The 17669-nt window shown below is 41.5% G+C and overlaps 1 protein-coding gene across 3 annotated transcripts in view; it reads right to left on the reverse strand.

Moving 5' to 3' along the window:
• Nucleotides 1-17669, reverse strand: part of FHIT (fragile histidine triad diadenosine triphosphatase) — a 504007-nt gene that overhangs the window by 7203 nt on the left and 479135 nt on the right. For all 3 annotated transcript variants that reach the window (XM_057390370.1, XM_057390369.1, XM_057390368.1), the window contains one exon: nt 522-625. In XM_057390370.1, the coding sequence (XP_057246353.1) occupies nt 524-625 (102 nt within the window). In that variant the 3' untranslated portion in view covers nt 522-523. The remainder of the gene's footprint in view (nt 1-521; nt 626-17669) is intronic.

A 17669-nucleotide genomic window follows, 5' to 3' on the forward strand; every position in this document is an offset into this window, starting at 1 on the left:
AGGACCAGTGGAAAATTTAGCAGAACAGGCAGTTTTCCAGCAGGCTTAGTTTTGGAAGTTGAACTGATCAGATCGTTTAACATTTGACAGGTAAAGTCAGTGTTTGCTTATGCACTCTATAGTCTGAATTCTGATGCAATTTTGTATGTATAGRTGCATATGCATGTGTGATTGTACACAGACACACCACTTTTAGCTCTTCATAGAGGTACCAGGACTATTTTCTGTCCTAAAAGCGCAGAGGGAGGATATGTTAGGTTAAAAACTCCTCTTAAGTAAATGTTGATGATTCTCATTTCCAGCTACATTATTTTTTTTGCTGTCTGGAAGCAAAATGCTCTAGGATGGTGCTGATTTGTTCACTGCTGTAGTGCTGTGTCCTTTTGGAAATGACAMAAATCTAAGAGCTTTGGTTTCTTTTGTTCCATTCTAGATATTTTCCCCATTGTCCTCAAGAAGGTCCTGGAGGCTTGAGCAGAGTTTTGGRTGTTGCAGGAGTAAGTCAATGTTCAAACCATTACCTTTAATTTTCCTGGAAATACTTCTTCAGAATTTCTGCTTCAGCTGCCATTTCWTCTTCTGTCCTCCACTTGTCAGGGGAATCCTCTTTGTCATGTCGTTGCAACTTTTTGAGGGAGAAAGAAGAAAAAWTAAACCTGTTGATTTAATGTCAAATTTAGGACAAACAATCTAACTGCTCCATGTGTCTTCAGGATGGAGGGAGCTGGTGATGAAGAGAGGAARAGGGTCTGCACATGGTGCCACCTTTCCTATCAAAGACCTATTGTGATAACAAGGCCCTGTTGCAACWGTTTCCCACCAGCAGTTTATAGAATTTTTTCTTTTTCCCCTCTCTGCRTGCAAGTTATTAGTCCTTCCCTGCCATTCTTAAAAGCAAGACACATCCCTGGTCTAGAAAAAAGCCTCTTATTTTAAGCATAATTATATTTCATTGATTTCTCAGGAAAAAAATAGTAAATGAAACATATAATTTTTGTGTCCAACTCGCACAATATGACCACAAAAATTTATTCTTTCCCATCTGCACTAAGCATTACGTGATATTGCCCCAGACATGATAATTTCTTCCTTTGCCACTCACAAGGGAGGAAGCTGATGGCTTTGCTGCTTTCCTGAAGAGAGGAGTTCCATGTAATGGTAAATACTGGCACTTGAGTGACTATTTGTGCACATGTCCATTCAAAGAACGCTTGACACTTGTCAAGGGAARGCAGCATTTACACCAGACAGCAGAAACATTTACTTAACGGATTAAGCACTGAGATTCCAGATTCTCTAGGTACAGCACARACTGCATTATCAGCACCAGTGCTTCTAAGGAGCTTCACAATATCAACTTTTTGTTAATGTCACAAAGTTGGAAATCGGCGAATTTACACCTTTTATTCCAGGACACCTTTTTAATATAGAAGATGAAGAGGTGTGAAAACAAAGATGAAGCCACCATGACCCTGCCAAGCAAAGTGCATTATTGTGTATGGCACGTTTAGCAATAAACTAGGATTGTTAGCATACCTGCAACTCAAAATACTTTCATTTCTGCTGTGTTTCTCCTACTCTGAATTTTGCTGCCAGCTATAGTCCTAGGTAGTTTGACATTCTGCAGCACAGATTTCTCCCTGCTCAGCAGATGAAGCTGCATTAGAAAGCCATTTCCTTTCATGCCAATACAATGCAGTAGCTGTAGGCAAATTAAAGTGTATTACTGTTTGACTGGAGAAGACTAATCTTCATTGTTAYGTTAGCACTAAGTGTGTTATAAATCCATCTTGTAACAGTGGCACAGAATTAGAGAGGAAGATTTAAAAGGCAGGGACTGGTACAATGCACACACKGAGAGCCCATGCCCTGTGTCCACGTGCCTGCTCTCACCCTCTGCACACAACTTCGGGGGTGTAGCTATCACAGCTGACCCAGCAATGAGTTATTGGAAAGAATATCCATCATCCTTTACTTTCCATGGACTGGGAATGCTCATGCTTCACAGGAGGATGCACCAACACAAGGCAAGTTGTGGTAAATCTGACTGAGGTGTGAGCTGTTTTCTGAAAAAAAAAAAAAGCAATGTCTTGCTCATTCAACCTTAGAGTGACAGGAGGTACAGCAGGMAAAAGCTGGCAGGCAAGGGAGAGCTGCCCCTGTTCCTCAAGGTCTCCTTGTTTAACCTGCAAGAATTGCTTCCAGTGACATGATTTGGCTGCTGTTCTCCCTTKCTATCTTCTTTCTGCACAGTCCAGGTGAGAGCGGGCTCCATGTGGAGATTGGCAAACTGGGGATGTGACTCGGAGGTTGTGATTCTTTTTCCTGTTCAATGAAACTGAAGTGAATAGCAATAAGGAGGGTTAACCTGCAGTGGCTGTTGTTATTGTCTAAATTAAAACTGTGCAGTCACAGACCACAGTGACTTCTCAAAGCTGGCAAAGGCKAGGGTTTCTTCTGCTACAGAACAGCTAACCTTTAAAAACAATCAATCTTTGACTCGAGGTTAAAACAGATGTATGGGGAGCAGCAATGAATCCTGAAACTYGCCTGGAGGCCCAGCAGCCCTGGCTGCCAGTGCCCAGCCCCAGCACACACAGCAGCCCCAGCCAGAGGGACCCTTCAATAAGGATTGTACTGATGGGACAAGGAGTAGGGGCACGTATTGAAATAGGGGAGATTTACAGTGGATATTAGGAAGAAAATTTTTACTGTGAGGGTGGTGAGACGCTGGCACAGGTTGCCCAGGGAGGGTGTGGATGCCCCAACCCTGGCAGTGTTCAAAGCCAGGTTGGATAAGGTTTTGAGTGACCTGGTTGAGTGGGAGGGTCCCTGCTCATGGCAGAAGGGGTTTGGGACTAGATGATCTTAAAGGTCCATTCCAGCCCCTTGACATTCTGTGGTTTGCAGGTTCAAATCAACAGTGCCAAYAAACAGAAGACAAATAAAATAAAGGCTGCTGACACCAACTCTAGCTCAGGGATTGCACATTCTGCACATCCATGGAAGCTGAAAAGCACAGGGCAGGTCCATCTGTGCACCTTCCTTGTTCTTCAAACCTCCTGAAATCTGCTAGRGATCCCTAATGGTGACAAGGTATTGTGATCACGGATGGGTTTGGTCTCACCTGGTTGTTTAAAGTGTTTTTATGCWAAGTACTTTCTGAATGGGTTCAGTTCTCCCTGTGAGGGCCTCTGTAAGCTAAAGCTACTTCATGTAAACTTTTGTTTGTTTTAATAAAGAGAGGCTAAGAGAGTCTCCATGGTATTTTGGCTGAGCTGTAAAGCTACTTTCAGGAGAGAAGAACACAGATATTTCAGTTATAAATTGTAGTGATTTAGAATCCTGGTGGGAAACAAACCTAACAGTTGATACTTGTTTCTTAGGGACTCCTGTGCCTTGGAGTGTGTTCATATCCATACATACAGCCAAGTCCCAGCTGTGAATCTTTGCAAACATCTGACTTGCTATTGAAAGTTTGGATTAGACTGGGGAAGCCACACTCTATTGTACCTAGAGAACACTCCAAGGTTCTGCTCAAACTAAAGGGAAAAAAATGCCTCTATTTGCCAAATATCCATCCATAAAAAACAGTGACTTCCCCTTCTTTTCTATCCCTGTCAGACATTAAAAGATGGAAATCTTGAGCTGACATCCTTACTCAGATATATCCAAACACAGACTAGCTTGAAGTCTGTGRCACTTTCTGCAGAACAATTCTACTTCTTCAAACTCAGTGCACACCAAGGTAAAGTGAGTCTATAAAACCTCCTCTGCAGGGCTCCAAACTAGTTACCATTTCAGAGCAGCTGGTGCTTGGCCTGTTTTCATAAGAGAAAGGTGATGCAAAAGCATTGCAGCAGGTGGACAAGATGTTTAACTGCAAAAAGGCCCAAATTCTCTGAGGCCAAACCTGTTTGTGGAYACTCACTGCAGGAGTGTCTCCAAATCCTGAGCATCAACAGGAAAKTTGGCAACTCCCTCAGCTTAGCCTGGATAACTCCAAAGGAAAGAACAGGAAGAGAGAGCATGAACAGCTCTTTYAGACAATCTCTATTATGCTAAATTTCTTTTAATATTCTGAACAAGCAGCGAGTCACACATTAGTCAATTCTCTAATCGCAGTTGCCCAGCAAATTACACACTGTATCTGCTCGACATTCTTCAGGCACCAGGACTCTTGTTTGCAACTCCCAACATCTTCTTGCCTTGCAGTACAAATAAATGCACTRTTTCTAAGATGTGCCCTTCTTCAAGCAGATCATTACTGATGTCTGACTTCTTGGGCTTCCTGATAAATTATCCTCTTCTTTCACCTCAAGCAGAAAATGCTCTTCCACCGATAATCTATGACTGTCAGTCTTGATTACATGTAAACAGTGCAGCTCTTTGAATATCTCTGCTTGTGAAAAGTGTTCATTTTCTCACTCATGTCTCCCAGTGTGAGATGCTGGCAGACCTGACAGCTGTGCTTTATGTTATTTTATTAAAGTTGCTAGTGCTGCAGAATGGTCTATGTTTTTATCACTGCAATTCTTAAGGGAAACACAATATTGTTTTATAGCACATTCACACTGGGGGACCTCTCCTTCTTGCCCTTTGTGGAGGAGCCCAGAATTCTCAACAYAGCAGACTATAGGGGACCTGGCTGTTGTTTGCAACGATATGTATATTATWTTTTTTTTCTGTTTATGCCACAACATCATCAAAAAAGCAACCTGTGTAAATATAGAGCACTAGCCAAAACTACTGGGAAAAAGCTTTTGTGGTAGTTAGAACTATTCTCACTCCCCATGAATATTTATAGTTGATAGTTAAGAGTTTATAACCTCCAATGCATTTAACTAAAAGAAAAATTATAGTGATGGAGAGTAATTACACAAAACTGCAGCAACATAACAAAACTCAGCTGCTTCAGCAATTATAAAATATAGTAATATCAAAACCAGCAGCTAACAATAAAAGAATGAATTTTTGCCAGTGGCATGGGTTAGAGATTAGGTATTATCCAGCTGCTGGTGTTCATTATTACCAATACACCTTGGGATATCCAAACATCTTTTCTATACTTAAATCCTACACATGGTGAAATATTCAGAGTGATATCTCAACATCAGATTAACACATGAACCATAAGGAGTCTGAAAATTGAATTTCTTCTCACCAGTAGCAACCCCTTTCCAGAGCCTGGAGACAAACTCAATCCCAGAGCTGCTACACATTGCCTGTCCCCATTCCCTTATGGCAGCAGTTGTGTCACCAACACACTCCACAGAAGATCCCTGCAGCAATGGTGGGGCTTCACCCTGAGCATCTCACCCCACAGGAGAAGAGCTCCAGGGCTCAGCTGGCAGTGGCTCCTCAGCCCTTTGGTGATGCAAAGGTCCTGGTGATGATTTCCAGCCATCTAAGCCTCCTCTGGTACTGCTTTTGCACCAGCTTAACTCCTGAATTGTTTCCTTTGCCCTGTTCCCCTGCTGTTGCCCTCCTTGCTCTTTTTCCCCAGTGCTTTCTTTCCTTTCACTTCTCTCTGTATTTCACTTATAACCTTCTAGCAAGAYTTCATTTCCACCCCACCCCACAGTGTGATTAAATGCAGCATTTACTGCTATTATCTGTACCTCCTGCTATGCTCCAGCCTTTCCTCACTCTCTGCTCTCTTGCAGAAAGGATTGTGAGCTTTTTGGTAGGTGCCCTCCTCTGCCAGTCCAAGTCTCCTGCCTCCATCCCATCTGCCTTCAGCTCTGCCTCGAGTCTCGCCTTGACTTGCAATGTGAGATGAAAGAATAATGCATGGAACAGAGCAGTTCCATAGAGCAGCTTCTCAGGATGCTGGAATCTCACAGCCTCACACATCCTGTCCTGCAGGAAATCCCATCCTGTCCTGCAGGAAATCCCATCCTGTCCTGGGGGAAATCACTGCAGCAGCTCCCAGCYCYGGGCTCRTCCCAGCTGAGCATCACTCCTGCTCTGCTCTGGGCCCAGGAAAAGCAAAATCAGGGCAGAGAAGAAGCACATTAGGCTCTCCTGACACACAAGGGACCCACCAGATATTGTGTTAATGAGTGCTGATCCCTCTCTGCCCCAGCAGCCTCTGTGGGATCAGCACCCCTTCCCAAGCCCCTCTCACAGCCCCGGCAGCTCAGGCAGTTCTGTGCTTTCCACATCTCTGAGCCCGTCTCCATATTTAATTACAGCTACAAAACTGCTGTAATTTAATTGCTCTAATTTACAGTGAACACTGCAGAAAAAACCCACATCCTATAATTTTCTCATCTGCTGACTTTGCTTATGATTCTATATCATACAGATATCTGCGTTTGCATGAATCAGAAATCCCTGATTTTTGGGTGGGTTTTACTTGCTGCATTAAAACTGAATTATTTAAGGAGATGGGAAAAGAGCCTAAATTAACTGTATTTTATGTGAGACAATTTTTTAACTATCTACTGAAAAATCCTTCTCCAATTGTTTTACTGCTTCTGCATGAAATATGCTGCTACCTCCCAGCTGCTGATATTATTGCTGCAAAGCATATATTCCATTGGAAACCTCCGTTTATCAAAGCTGTGTTTTAGAGAGTGGTGCTTTTTACCCCTCCTGTCGACTCTTTGTCATAGTGACTGCAAATATTTTTTCAGTTTTATTGTCGTGCTTTGGGGAAAGACTTGAACCTCACACTTCACACGGACATATGAATAACTGCACCCTTTTTAGCAAAGCACTTAGATGAAGAGAATTTTGTGAAAACACAGAAAGGTTAAGAAAAACCCTTAAGCATGTGTGTGTTTAAGTGCTTTGCTAACAAAAATTCTTCAAAACCTAGTTTCTAACAATTCTGATAAGAAAAAAAAAGCATAAATATAAAAGGCATCTTAAGAAATTTGCTTTTGAAAATATAAAAGACAAGTAAGCCCACAAGCAGAATGACAGTTGTGTAGAAAACACGTTTGCTATTCGGTGAAATATGTAGATTGCACTCTGAAGAACTCAGATCTTGACAGACTTCCAGTTTGGCTCCAGCTGAGATAAAATTCTTGGAAAGTGAGAGCATTATAAAGGAGGTACTTGAAGGAATATCCACTGGGGTAAGAAGTCCTGCCAAAGACTTGGGGAACTGCTATTTACAACCTGATCTGAATCCAGRCAAGAATCTATAAAAGTGTTTAGACACATTTTCACCATGCCCATTATCCTCCTAGCTAGCAGATAATGTTAGAAACGCCTCTGCAGTCTCCCTCACCTGAGAAGAACAGGTGGATTTTTGTGGGGAGCTTCCTAATGCCTACAGAGGGCTGAATACACAAGAGAAAAGTGTTCCACAGTGACCTGGTTAAGAAATGGCAATGTCATCAGTGTGATAATGTTGGAGGAAACCTTATCCTGCGATAAGCCCGCCACGCAACATTACTCATTTGGAAAAAGGCTATTTTTAATCAAGGAAAAGCACTTTAATCAAGGATAGAGTCAGTGATTCAAAAATTTCATGCAGGTGCATGTATTATTTGACTGAAAGCCTCTTCCCAAAAGGTCAGAGCTGCAGAGAGATGTGCATGTCCCACTCCAAGAGCAGAGATAACCTCGAGGTGCCTGTASCAGCCTGATGTATTCTGGCTCCTGCTGCACACAGTTTCAAAGTCAGAACTTCCCCCAGTAATCTTCTTAACTTTAGACAAATATTTGCCATACCCTGAGCACACTCAATAAGATTCATGGCATGCCAAAGAAAACACGTGTGTTAAGGAGGTTGATTTGGTTTATTTGCTTTCTTTGTCTTTTTCTGACAGCACAAAGGATTTCAGCTGCAGGTTCTATGGCCTCAGCACAGAGCCAGTTCAACACAGAGGGGAATAGGAGCGTGCCCCCATCTCCCAGGAGAAATTCCACCTCTCATCACAGCTCTGGGATGTGCAGGAAGAGCCCACAGTGGCCAGAACAGATTGCTCCTTCTCTGGGGAATTAGCTTATTCTTAYTTAAAAAAAAAAAAAAAAAAAAAAAAAAAAAAAAAAAAAAAAAAAGAGAAAAATCCTCATCCTCAGCAATACTTTCTAGAATTAAGATGAAAACATTCCATCAATGTGTTCTGGAGTAACTCATAATCACAGTCAGTCCCTCCTCTGACTCTAGGAGAATTTCAAGGAGACTCCAGTGTCTGAAGTGACACCCATCACATATTTGAGGTGAACCACGGGGGCTTCAAAGCCTGCTTTTGTGTGTGCTTCTCAGGGGACCCCTCAGTGCTGCCAGACCTTCCCAGGATGATCCTGTCTGATTTCCCCACAGTGCTCAGGATCACAGCACTCYTGGATAAAGCTCCATCCCCTGRACAGCCTTTCCCCCCRGGCATCGCTCAAATACTTCTTTAGCTTTCAGCATTGCACATGCAAGGCTACTTCACTGRGATTGSCTCCCTGGGATTTAGGCAGCCAATACCCTCCAGTAAGTAGGTACTAAAATAGGTTGAGGAATAAATTGCTCTCATTTAACATTCACTCAAAAAAAATATGGCTGCATTTATTATGCAGCATATTGTTTTATATACTGTTTTGTTATAATAAGTCATGTTTAAAATGTCATGACATTTAAATCAACAGCAGCGAGAGGAAAATGCTGAAAAAGAGCAAGATGATCAAAAAGAATTTGAAAAATCCTGGTGAGACATTATGGGCCAAACGCTCTCATTACAGTAAAATAAAGTCATGAAAGAGCTTAAAACTCACCTGTGAAAAACTCATTGTAGAGAAAACCTCCCTGGCCTTATCTCTGCGTCCCTGTGGTGTCCCCAGGACTGTGACAGCTGGGTGGTGGTGGTGGCTGTGGCCAAGCCCTGCTGGGGTTCTGCATCCCCTCTCAGGCTCATCCTTTCCCTGTGCTCCCTTTGCCACCCTGGAAACACCCTGGAGAGCTGAGCTGGAACACACCCTTGGAACTCGTCAATGCCATGTGGCTCAGTGAGGAGCTGGGCTTCGATGCCTGGGCTAAATCACATAAATGAACTTTACAAATCATAGAAAAGACTACTTTAATGTGGCTTGGTAGCCTTTGAGGAGACACAGAGCCCACCACATCTACCGCCCATGAGCCACATGCAGAATGGCAGATTCTCACCTGAGGGACTTGGAATGTTAAAAAAGAGAAGAGTATGGATCAAAAGGAGCTACTCTGCTTCTGCAGATTCACTGCTCTTCTTTTCCATCAGGTCTGGACCCATGTGCCAGCATCCCTCACTGCTGTCTCCATGATCCCTCACCCCCCTCCAAGGGAAAAAACAACAACAACTGCAACAACAAAACAGATGGCAATGCAACGAAACATTAAACCCAAGCCCASTACCTGAGCTGTACCATGAATATTTCACTGAGGCATGGGGTAGAAAAGACAACAAAATGACCTTTCCTACCATCTTAGGGGGTATCTAACCTTGTAATTGCTATAGACACACTGAAGAAACATGAGAGAGAAATAATGACTATTTAAAAGAAGTTGTGTATGTTTTCAAAAACTACTATCTCAATGTTCCCATTAGAACTGCCAATATGAATGGCATTTACTTTTGCTCTGAGAAATGAAAGAAACTCTAAAAGACAGACTGCATTAGGAATCTATTGATATTCCACTGACCTAGCGGGATACGAACTAAACAAGTTTTGCCAAGGGCAAATGCCCCAGAGTCTGTAAATTCATCTCTTGAAGTAGCAGCAGCAACAGGAAAGAAAATCTTCAATGTGTAGAACAGTTTTTAAACCCAGTACAGTCTCACATGTCTTGATTATGCAGTGGCAGTGGATGGGACCAGACCCATATATGGGAGCAGAATTGGAGATTTCAGATGGTCAATCACCTTTTCCAATTTTTCCCAGCCCGTTAATATTGCTGTAAACCTTTTTTGCCAAAATATTTTTTTTCCTGTTGTACAAACTTCATAAAGATGAGTTACCCATAGCAAATAGGGGCCTAGATTCTGTTTGGGATGGATGGATGGATGCAGGGGATRTAAGAGGGAAAGTGAGGAATGGTATTGTTCAAGCAGGCTCAGGTGAACCTCTGAACCCACACACGAAGGGGGTCAATATAGGAGCCCTTATTTACTCAGTAGAATTCAGACTGGGATCACAGTGGCTTTTCAGGAGGTGCAGGGGCACAGGCTGCCTTCACTTTGAGGAGAAGGAATCTATTTGTTCCTCTTCCAAGCTGCACTCTTGGCCTTTTGTTGAAATCCTTTTTCTGGGGAAGAAGAGCACAGCTGGACCCACATGATGCCCATGCAGAAGAACAAGAATGGCATAATAGACATGGAATAGAATATTCTGAAATTAATTTAAGTGAAGGGGCTGTGAATTTGGGGAGAATTAATTTTAACTGGATAGATGTGGCAGTTAATTAAGGCTGATAGCTTCTACTAGTAGAAAGGTGTTTTTGATGAAAATATATTGAAAATATTATTAAACTGCCTAGGAAGAAACAGTTGCTATTGCCCATGCTAAAACCTTCCAGACATCCCATGTCTCTATATGGAAATAATAAACTAATAGCATTTGCATAACAATTATTATTTAATATGTAGACTTCAGTATCATTGCTTTTGGACAGMATTAATATTAAAACCTTTGAGCACAGGCAGATATTTTAAACATACTCATCTGAAGAAGTCACAGGAACTTTTTCATCTTGCAATATTTTTGCAGGTTCTGTTCCAGTGATGACACCCTGGCAGCAGATCACCACCTCCTCTTTGCATAATCCAGAGGATGTGCTCCAGAGCCACGGAAAATCCCACACCGCTCGGAGGGAGGGAGCACACGACCGTGCAGGATGGAGGGTAGGAAAGGTACAAAGACAACCTAAAGCAACCCAAACACTCCCAATTTTCAGAGACAAAAAGTAATTTTGTATGCTTTCAGTTCAATCAGTTTGTTCATGCCTTAGGAAACAATGAGATCAACGGAAATGAAAGCAATTTCCAGCAGATATGAATAAAACACGTGGCGCTGCTGAGGGAACTTGTACCCTATTCCAGAAGCGCAGTCAAAGACTTGTGGATTAAATGCTGTGAGAATGGATCACGCATGGACTTGCTTCATCTGAATTTACCTGATGAGGAATTTGSAGGTTTCTCACTCCTCCTTCAGGAGGGAGTTGATTGGGGAATCAGTTGCACAGTCACGCACTTTGCGGAGAACTTGCAAAATAATTTTATTTATTTAGACACATTTTGAAGTTGCAATCAGAACTTCTATCACAGGTCTGCTGCTACATTTCTCTCCTCTCTTTAGGTCTCTCTTCTTTAAACTATTCTTCAAGCAAAAGTTTTTTAAAAAAAGAATCATGTTCTCAGTATGTTTCAGGGTTTTCCTGTGCACATACTGCGTGGTGCAAAGGCACACAAGCTCTCCCCATTCATCCTGACCCACAGTCATTATTACACTTAATTGCAGAAGACACTGTCTTCACAGCTTTATTTCTCATATGACATCTTGTGAATTGCTTTTAGGAAAAGCCATTTACGCAACTTCTATATATATGTAAACGAGTACTCCAATGTCACATCCTTGTTTGCACATACCCTTGCATTCATGTCAGCTAGTCCCAATGCAAAAGCAAGTGGCCCTTCATGGGTTTCAGTTAGGAAACAGTAGCACGGATTTTCATAAAACAAAAGTTTGACTGATACTGTGCAAAATCTGTTCCACTGAAAAATTGGCATCTCGCCCACCATCTTCCACAAAGTTCAGTATCTTTGTCGGTGCTCATCTACTTGACTTCTTAATTGTCTGTGTTCACTGGCTGTATCAAATGGAGTTTTCTTTTTGCTTTTGCTCACTGCATATTACATCTTTTAATCGGTATATATAATTACTTACCACAATCTGCCATGCCAGATTTTCTAAGCATTAGTCTAATTAACTTAAGCTTGATAATTATGTTTCAGATATCATAACACTACACACAGAAGTTGCAGATTATGCTGTTGGTTTAGTTGTTTCTGATAAYTCTTTTCTCCTATTCTTATTTTTTGCTTTTGCTTTTTCWCTTTCTGTACARAGTGGGAGCTCAAGCACAAAGAGGGACTGTTTTTCTGTTTAAATGACTCCAAGGTTCTCCAAAAGCAAAAGTTGGCTCTTTTAAATAACAAGCCATCAAAAGTAAGTCAACAAAAAATGAGAATAGATCCATAATGCAAGGATTTYCCCTTTTTGTAAGAATAAAAGATAAATATTTCACGGAAGAAACAAACTTGAGCTTCTGATAGCTGAAATTGTAGAGGATTCTAGCACAAACCTACAGCATTTATGGGCCAATTATGAAAGTACTCCAATTTTCCACAGGTCTCCAGCCTGAGCCATTCTAATTATCTGCCTGTTGGCGACAGCCTGTCGCCAGGGAGGCAATAAATAAGAAATAACATGCAAGGGCCCTGGCACACACACCTCTCCAGCAMAGAGAGATCATCCTTCACAGAGTGATGCAGCCCAGCTGGGCAAATGAAATATGCAAGCCTGAGACCCCAGGTAAGAGTAAATAGATGCAGAGGACACTTATGTCACAGTCATAAATAAAAGAAAGGAAAAAGAAAATCTGTGTCAGGCTACGGATTTGTATTTGGCTTTCTGGTGTAAATCAGCATTTCTGTTCAYTCCTGACAACTCACCTTGGCACTCTGCTTTTGCTGTGGAGAATGTATTCTGCATGATTTGATTTGTCTTCCTCCTGAACGAGGGCATGGACAGTGTGTGCCACCAGAATGGGACAGAGCCAGGAACACCAAACCTCCTCTCCCTGCTCCCAGAGACCATGGATCTGTTTGGTGTTGGGAGTGCAAGATCCAGCCCCAAAGGCACCCAGACCACAGCCTGGCTGCCCTTGGGCTGCAAATGCACTCATGTCCATGCCAAGAGCCCATTTTTTGGAAGTTTGGGTGCAGTGGTGCATTGAGTACTGTCAAGCCCACCCAGGGAACCACACCAAAGGCATTGCATTTACTCTGGAGTGATTGGTGAGGGTTTAATCAGCTCTGAAACACTGAAAGGGTGCTCAGCTGCTCCTGGGTTTTACCATGGATAGAGACAGGGACAGGCAGCTCMWGCTGAAGTTCCCCTCATTCAAGYTCTTATTTTCAGATGATTGAAGGGYTGTCACCCTTGGCAGAAAATATTATCAGCAGTCAAGGAAGTAATCAGGGTGGCGAGTACATAAATAAGCATAGCATAAATCTGAATATTGGTAATTAGCATTTGATTCAATCGGATTAAAAGTGTTAGACCAMTGTAGCAGCGATTCCTCATAGAAAACTATTTAACATTCCAATTATCTTTAATGAATTAACCTCAAAGTAAAGCTGAGGTGCAACAACCTAAGAATCCCTTTGCTCATCTACAGTCCACTTGCAACTAATTTCACTTCACAAGCCTACCTCAATTAACATTTTTCTGTATTTCACACATCAGTAACTGCAGTACTGAAATATGCACTCCTTTCCCAAATTTAATAGCTGAGATACTTTCATTTTTTTTGATTCTACAAATGAAGGAAAATCATTTCCTCCTACTATCTCAAACCAATTAAAATTCTTTTAATATTGGCTTTGCATCTCTTCAATACATATATGAACCAAAAAGTCCTACATTTTTCACATAATAATTACTTGGAATTGATCTGCTATGCAGCACTCCAAAGACAAAGGGATTTACAATTAGAAAATTATAAAGTTTAGTTTACATTTTTCACTCTAGACTTTTTAAAGTATGTTTTTTTGGTTGATGGTTTTATATTAGGAAAGAAAATTCAATKGGTACAACTAAATTATTTTAATTTARAAAGAAAAATAATTGGAMAGARGGCAGATTTATYGATAGGSCTGGAAGGAGAGCACACTGCCTTTATGGCCACCATGGAACTACAATGATGCAAATAGCTATTGCRAAATCAAAAAAACTTTTGTATAGTACACCTTGTGCATTGTGTAGCAGTGATAGGACAGACCTATAACTGAGCTATCACAGAGTTATCAAATGCCTGAGACAGGGAAGCCACTGACCAGTCTCAATAGCAGGGCAGCTGCTGGATCTTGTGGCTCTTTCCTCCTACTTCCCTTGCTTTTCCATTTCATAAACAGACCGAGTGTCTTTAATTCCATTCCCACTTTAACAGGAGAATGTGACGAGGAAGCTCCAGCTCTGCAACAGGGCTGTGGTAAAAGGAGCAGCATTTGTGAACAGATTATAAATCTGACRTTATTTTCCTTTTCACTCCATGTTTGCAGCATTATTTTAGCATTAAGAAAAATGAACACGCATGTAAGATAACAGCATCCACACAGCAATATGGCATAGCTGTTATTCTTCTTACAGGCATCCAATTTAATTTTATCATCAAATACCACACAGCACCAATTCTGCGCTGTATTCTGTGCTGATTTTAACCTCTGTGTACAGCTAAGCATTTTGTGCTGTGCACATCTTCCAGAGCTCCCTGGGAAGAAGAGCATCACCAGCAGAGACACGTGGGGATRCAGGACACGGCTCCTTCTCATATCAGAACTGTTGGATTTCCCTTCTCCAGCTGAAGCACCCAYGTGATGCTGCAGAGCTTCACTGCCATTCCTTCTCTGAGCTGCTGAGCACTGCTATAATTAAGTTATGCMGATAGGACACAGCCATAATATAGCTTGCTCATATAGATACATAGAGTTTGTTTTATATATTAATTTTTATAATAAATAGGGGCATGCATGGCCTATTTGGTTACATGAGCAAACCCGTGCCCTGAAAGATGATGTTCTCATTAAGAGAAGCTGCAAGCCCAAATCTTATCTAAAGTGCTGTTTACTTTGCTGGCAGAACAGCCAGCATGCTGCAGAGCATATATCTTTTGCTATGCCACTCAAATTGAGAGCACCCCAKAATAAATCCTGAACACTYAAMAAAAAAAAAAGTTAAATCAGCCAGTAAGAGGAGAATATATATTAAAAAATCAAGAACTTCTTAATTTAGCTGAGATTATAAACTAACATTTTTAGATGGAGTAAGTGTTTTCTTATCACACCATTTTTTTCTGGTATTTTATCTGCTCTCAGAGAATACTGAATACTGTAACATTTTGCCCTTACCTGAATTTTTACCAGCCCTTGGTTTTTATCGCATACAACACTTTGGAAAGTCTAAATAGTAGTTAAAAATAAACTCTCTGCTAACATCCTATTTCCACTACTTCCATTTATAACCAGCACCACACTGCATTTATGCATGAATCTGTTCTTATGTCAAAACCTGTTTCAAGCCTGGTTTTACTCATTCTCTTTGTCGAGTGTCTCTGGGCTCCTGGAGCCTCAGCCAAAAGGGATCCTCATCTCTCTGGGGAGAAATCCTTTATGTGAACGGGGCACTTTTATTCCTGAGCAAGTAATCAGGACCAAACCTTTGTTTGGTCTGAGCCAACACATGCTCCAGACTCCTTTCCACTCTTTCTCCTGTTTTTGGTAACAGGGCAGGGCCATCCTGCATCCAGGAAAGCTCTGGTAGGACTCAGCTGCCTCAGAGMCAGAGAGAGCAATTCACTGCCTCCTGTCACAGCTTACTGCTTCTATCTGAGCTGAGAATTTCATGTTTATTTCCTTAAAAGTTTGCTGCAGATGACAGTGCTGAGCAACTGGAGACATTTCAGGAGACAGCCTTAAGAACATTAAAAAAGCAATAAATTCTCTGTTAGGGATTATTTCTGTGGCACAGATCAAGCCAAAAGCTTTGATCCTTTCAATTCAGTCCTGGGGTTTTGGAATATCAGTAAAAATTTGGATACATTCACTATTGTGGGAAAAAAAAATAAAATCCCAGTTCACACCTAAAAAGCCTCCTGGAAATTAACATTGAGAAGCATCTCATGTTCATTCTTTRATAAAGGGAGTGGGAAAGGCTGACAATAAGCTAAAGAAAGCAAAATAGTGTGTGCCAATGTGCTGCTTGTGATATGAAGACAAACCTTGTGCTGATTTTGGCACCAGTAGGAAAAGGCTATTACCTCCACCTCATCTAATAAGATCCCAGGAAGGAAGGACATTCTCTGTAGATAAATTTGTCAGTAAATCTGAAGCTGATTCASGTCCCCATTCAGCAGAGCATTTAAGTTCTCTCTCAATGCTTAAGAGCTGTTTGAACTCACTTAAGCTGGTCACTTGCTTAAATGTTAAAATGGGATTGCACTGGATACCAGTGGGCACATCTATAACTAGAAAAAACCCTGAGCCTAACAAGAATAGCTGGCTGTGTTACTTATTGTCCACATTTGAGGGTAAGGACTMCTGCTTTAATTAAAGTGATTGAGTGAAGACATCTGAATGCTCACAGAGAAAGAAATTAAGTCATCATGTGAGTCAGGCATGCATGTAGAGCTGGATTAACACTAGGGAAAAATACGAGAAATTAGACAAAATTCTTCATGAAAATGTTTTTTTGCTAGTTCAAACCCAAACATTCTGAACAAAAATTAGAAAAACAACATTTCCTTCATTCTTAGTGTCTCCTCTCTTGCATCTTTAGAAGCTTCTGTCATTATCACACTTCACCCCTGTCGTTTTTCCATTGTTGCTAATGAACATTTGACCTTTTTTATAAAAACTATAGGAAATATGCCTGGTGCTTAAGGGTAAAAAAAGCCCCAGCAAGGAAGGACCACATCCTGCAGTGTTTACTCATAAGCATTTCAATAGCATGCCCTCTGACCTGCAGTGATAATTGAGGTCTGCAGGTTTTCCATTATTGTTTCCCTTGCACAGGGAAATGTGAGGTTTAACACAACAATCTGGAAAACTGTAACAATTGCTGCTGCTAAAAACAGCACAGAAAGGGAAGAGCCTGCATTCATCCAAACAAGGCAGCTTTGKATATAAACTCAGTATTGTGATTAACACAGGATAAATTAATGGATCATAATTGGCCCTTCCACAATTACATTAATTTTGTGAAAATTAAGGTGAATAATACTGACTAATATTTGCTGCTCACTTTGAGAACAAAAGGGGTGAAGCAGACTCAGAGGCAGTGGGGAGAGTGYTCCTTTCTGCTCCAGATACTCAATGTCAGTCACAACTACACCAAGGCCAGCACACTGGTCAGGACTACCATATTCTTGAAGGAGATCCACCACCATCCTGGCCATCCTTCCCTTCCTTTGTGTATTTTTCCATTCTCCATTATGTTYTTCTTTTCCTGTCACTGTCAGTTTCATCTGATGATGAAACTCCAGCAGAAGGTTCCTTATCCAGCAATGGTGAGAGGACAGCCATGAGAGGATCTGGGATTTTCAATGCAGGAAGCCACAACTGAGAACCACCAATTCTTAATGAAATTACAGCATCCACAGCATTGTTTCTTCTAAGTGAACTGTTTCAAAAAGCATGTTCAAGTTAGACCCCACTCACCATTTAACACTGATGTCAGAATGACACATGGTGCTCATTCAGTGCATTTGTCTGGGAGGAAAGGTGCATTTCTATCTGCCACTGCAAAGCTGCCTTGCAAACCAAGAYGAAACATTCCTGCTGTTTCTGCAGGGCTGCAAAGGGCCCAATATCCATTGGCACTTTTAGAACGGATCGAAGGAAAGAAATGACACATTTGCCTATTCCCCCAGCAAGCATTGGATCAGCCCCTGGCTGCCTTGGCAAGGAGTGAAT

The sequence above is a fragment of the Malurus melanocephalus genome, unplaced genomic scaffold, assembly GCF_030028575.1.
Source record: "Malurus melanocephalus ecotype Western Australia unplaced genomic scaffold, MMel_1.1 scaffold_24, whole genome shotgun sequence".
NCBI classification, from domain to species: domain Eukaryota; kingdom Metazoa; phylum Chordata; class Aves; order Passeriformes; family Maluridae; genus Malurus; species Malurus melanocephalus.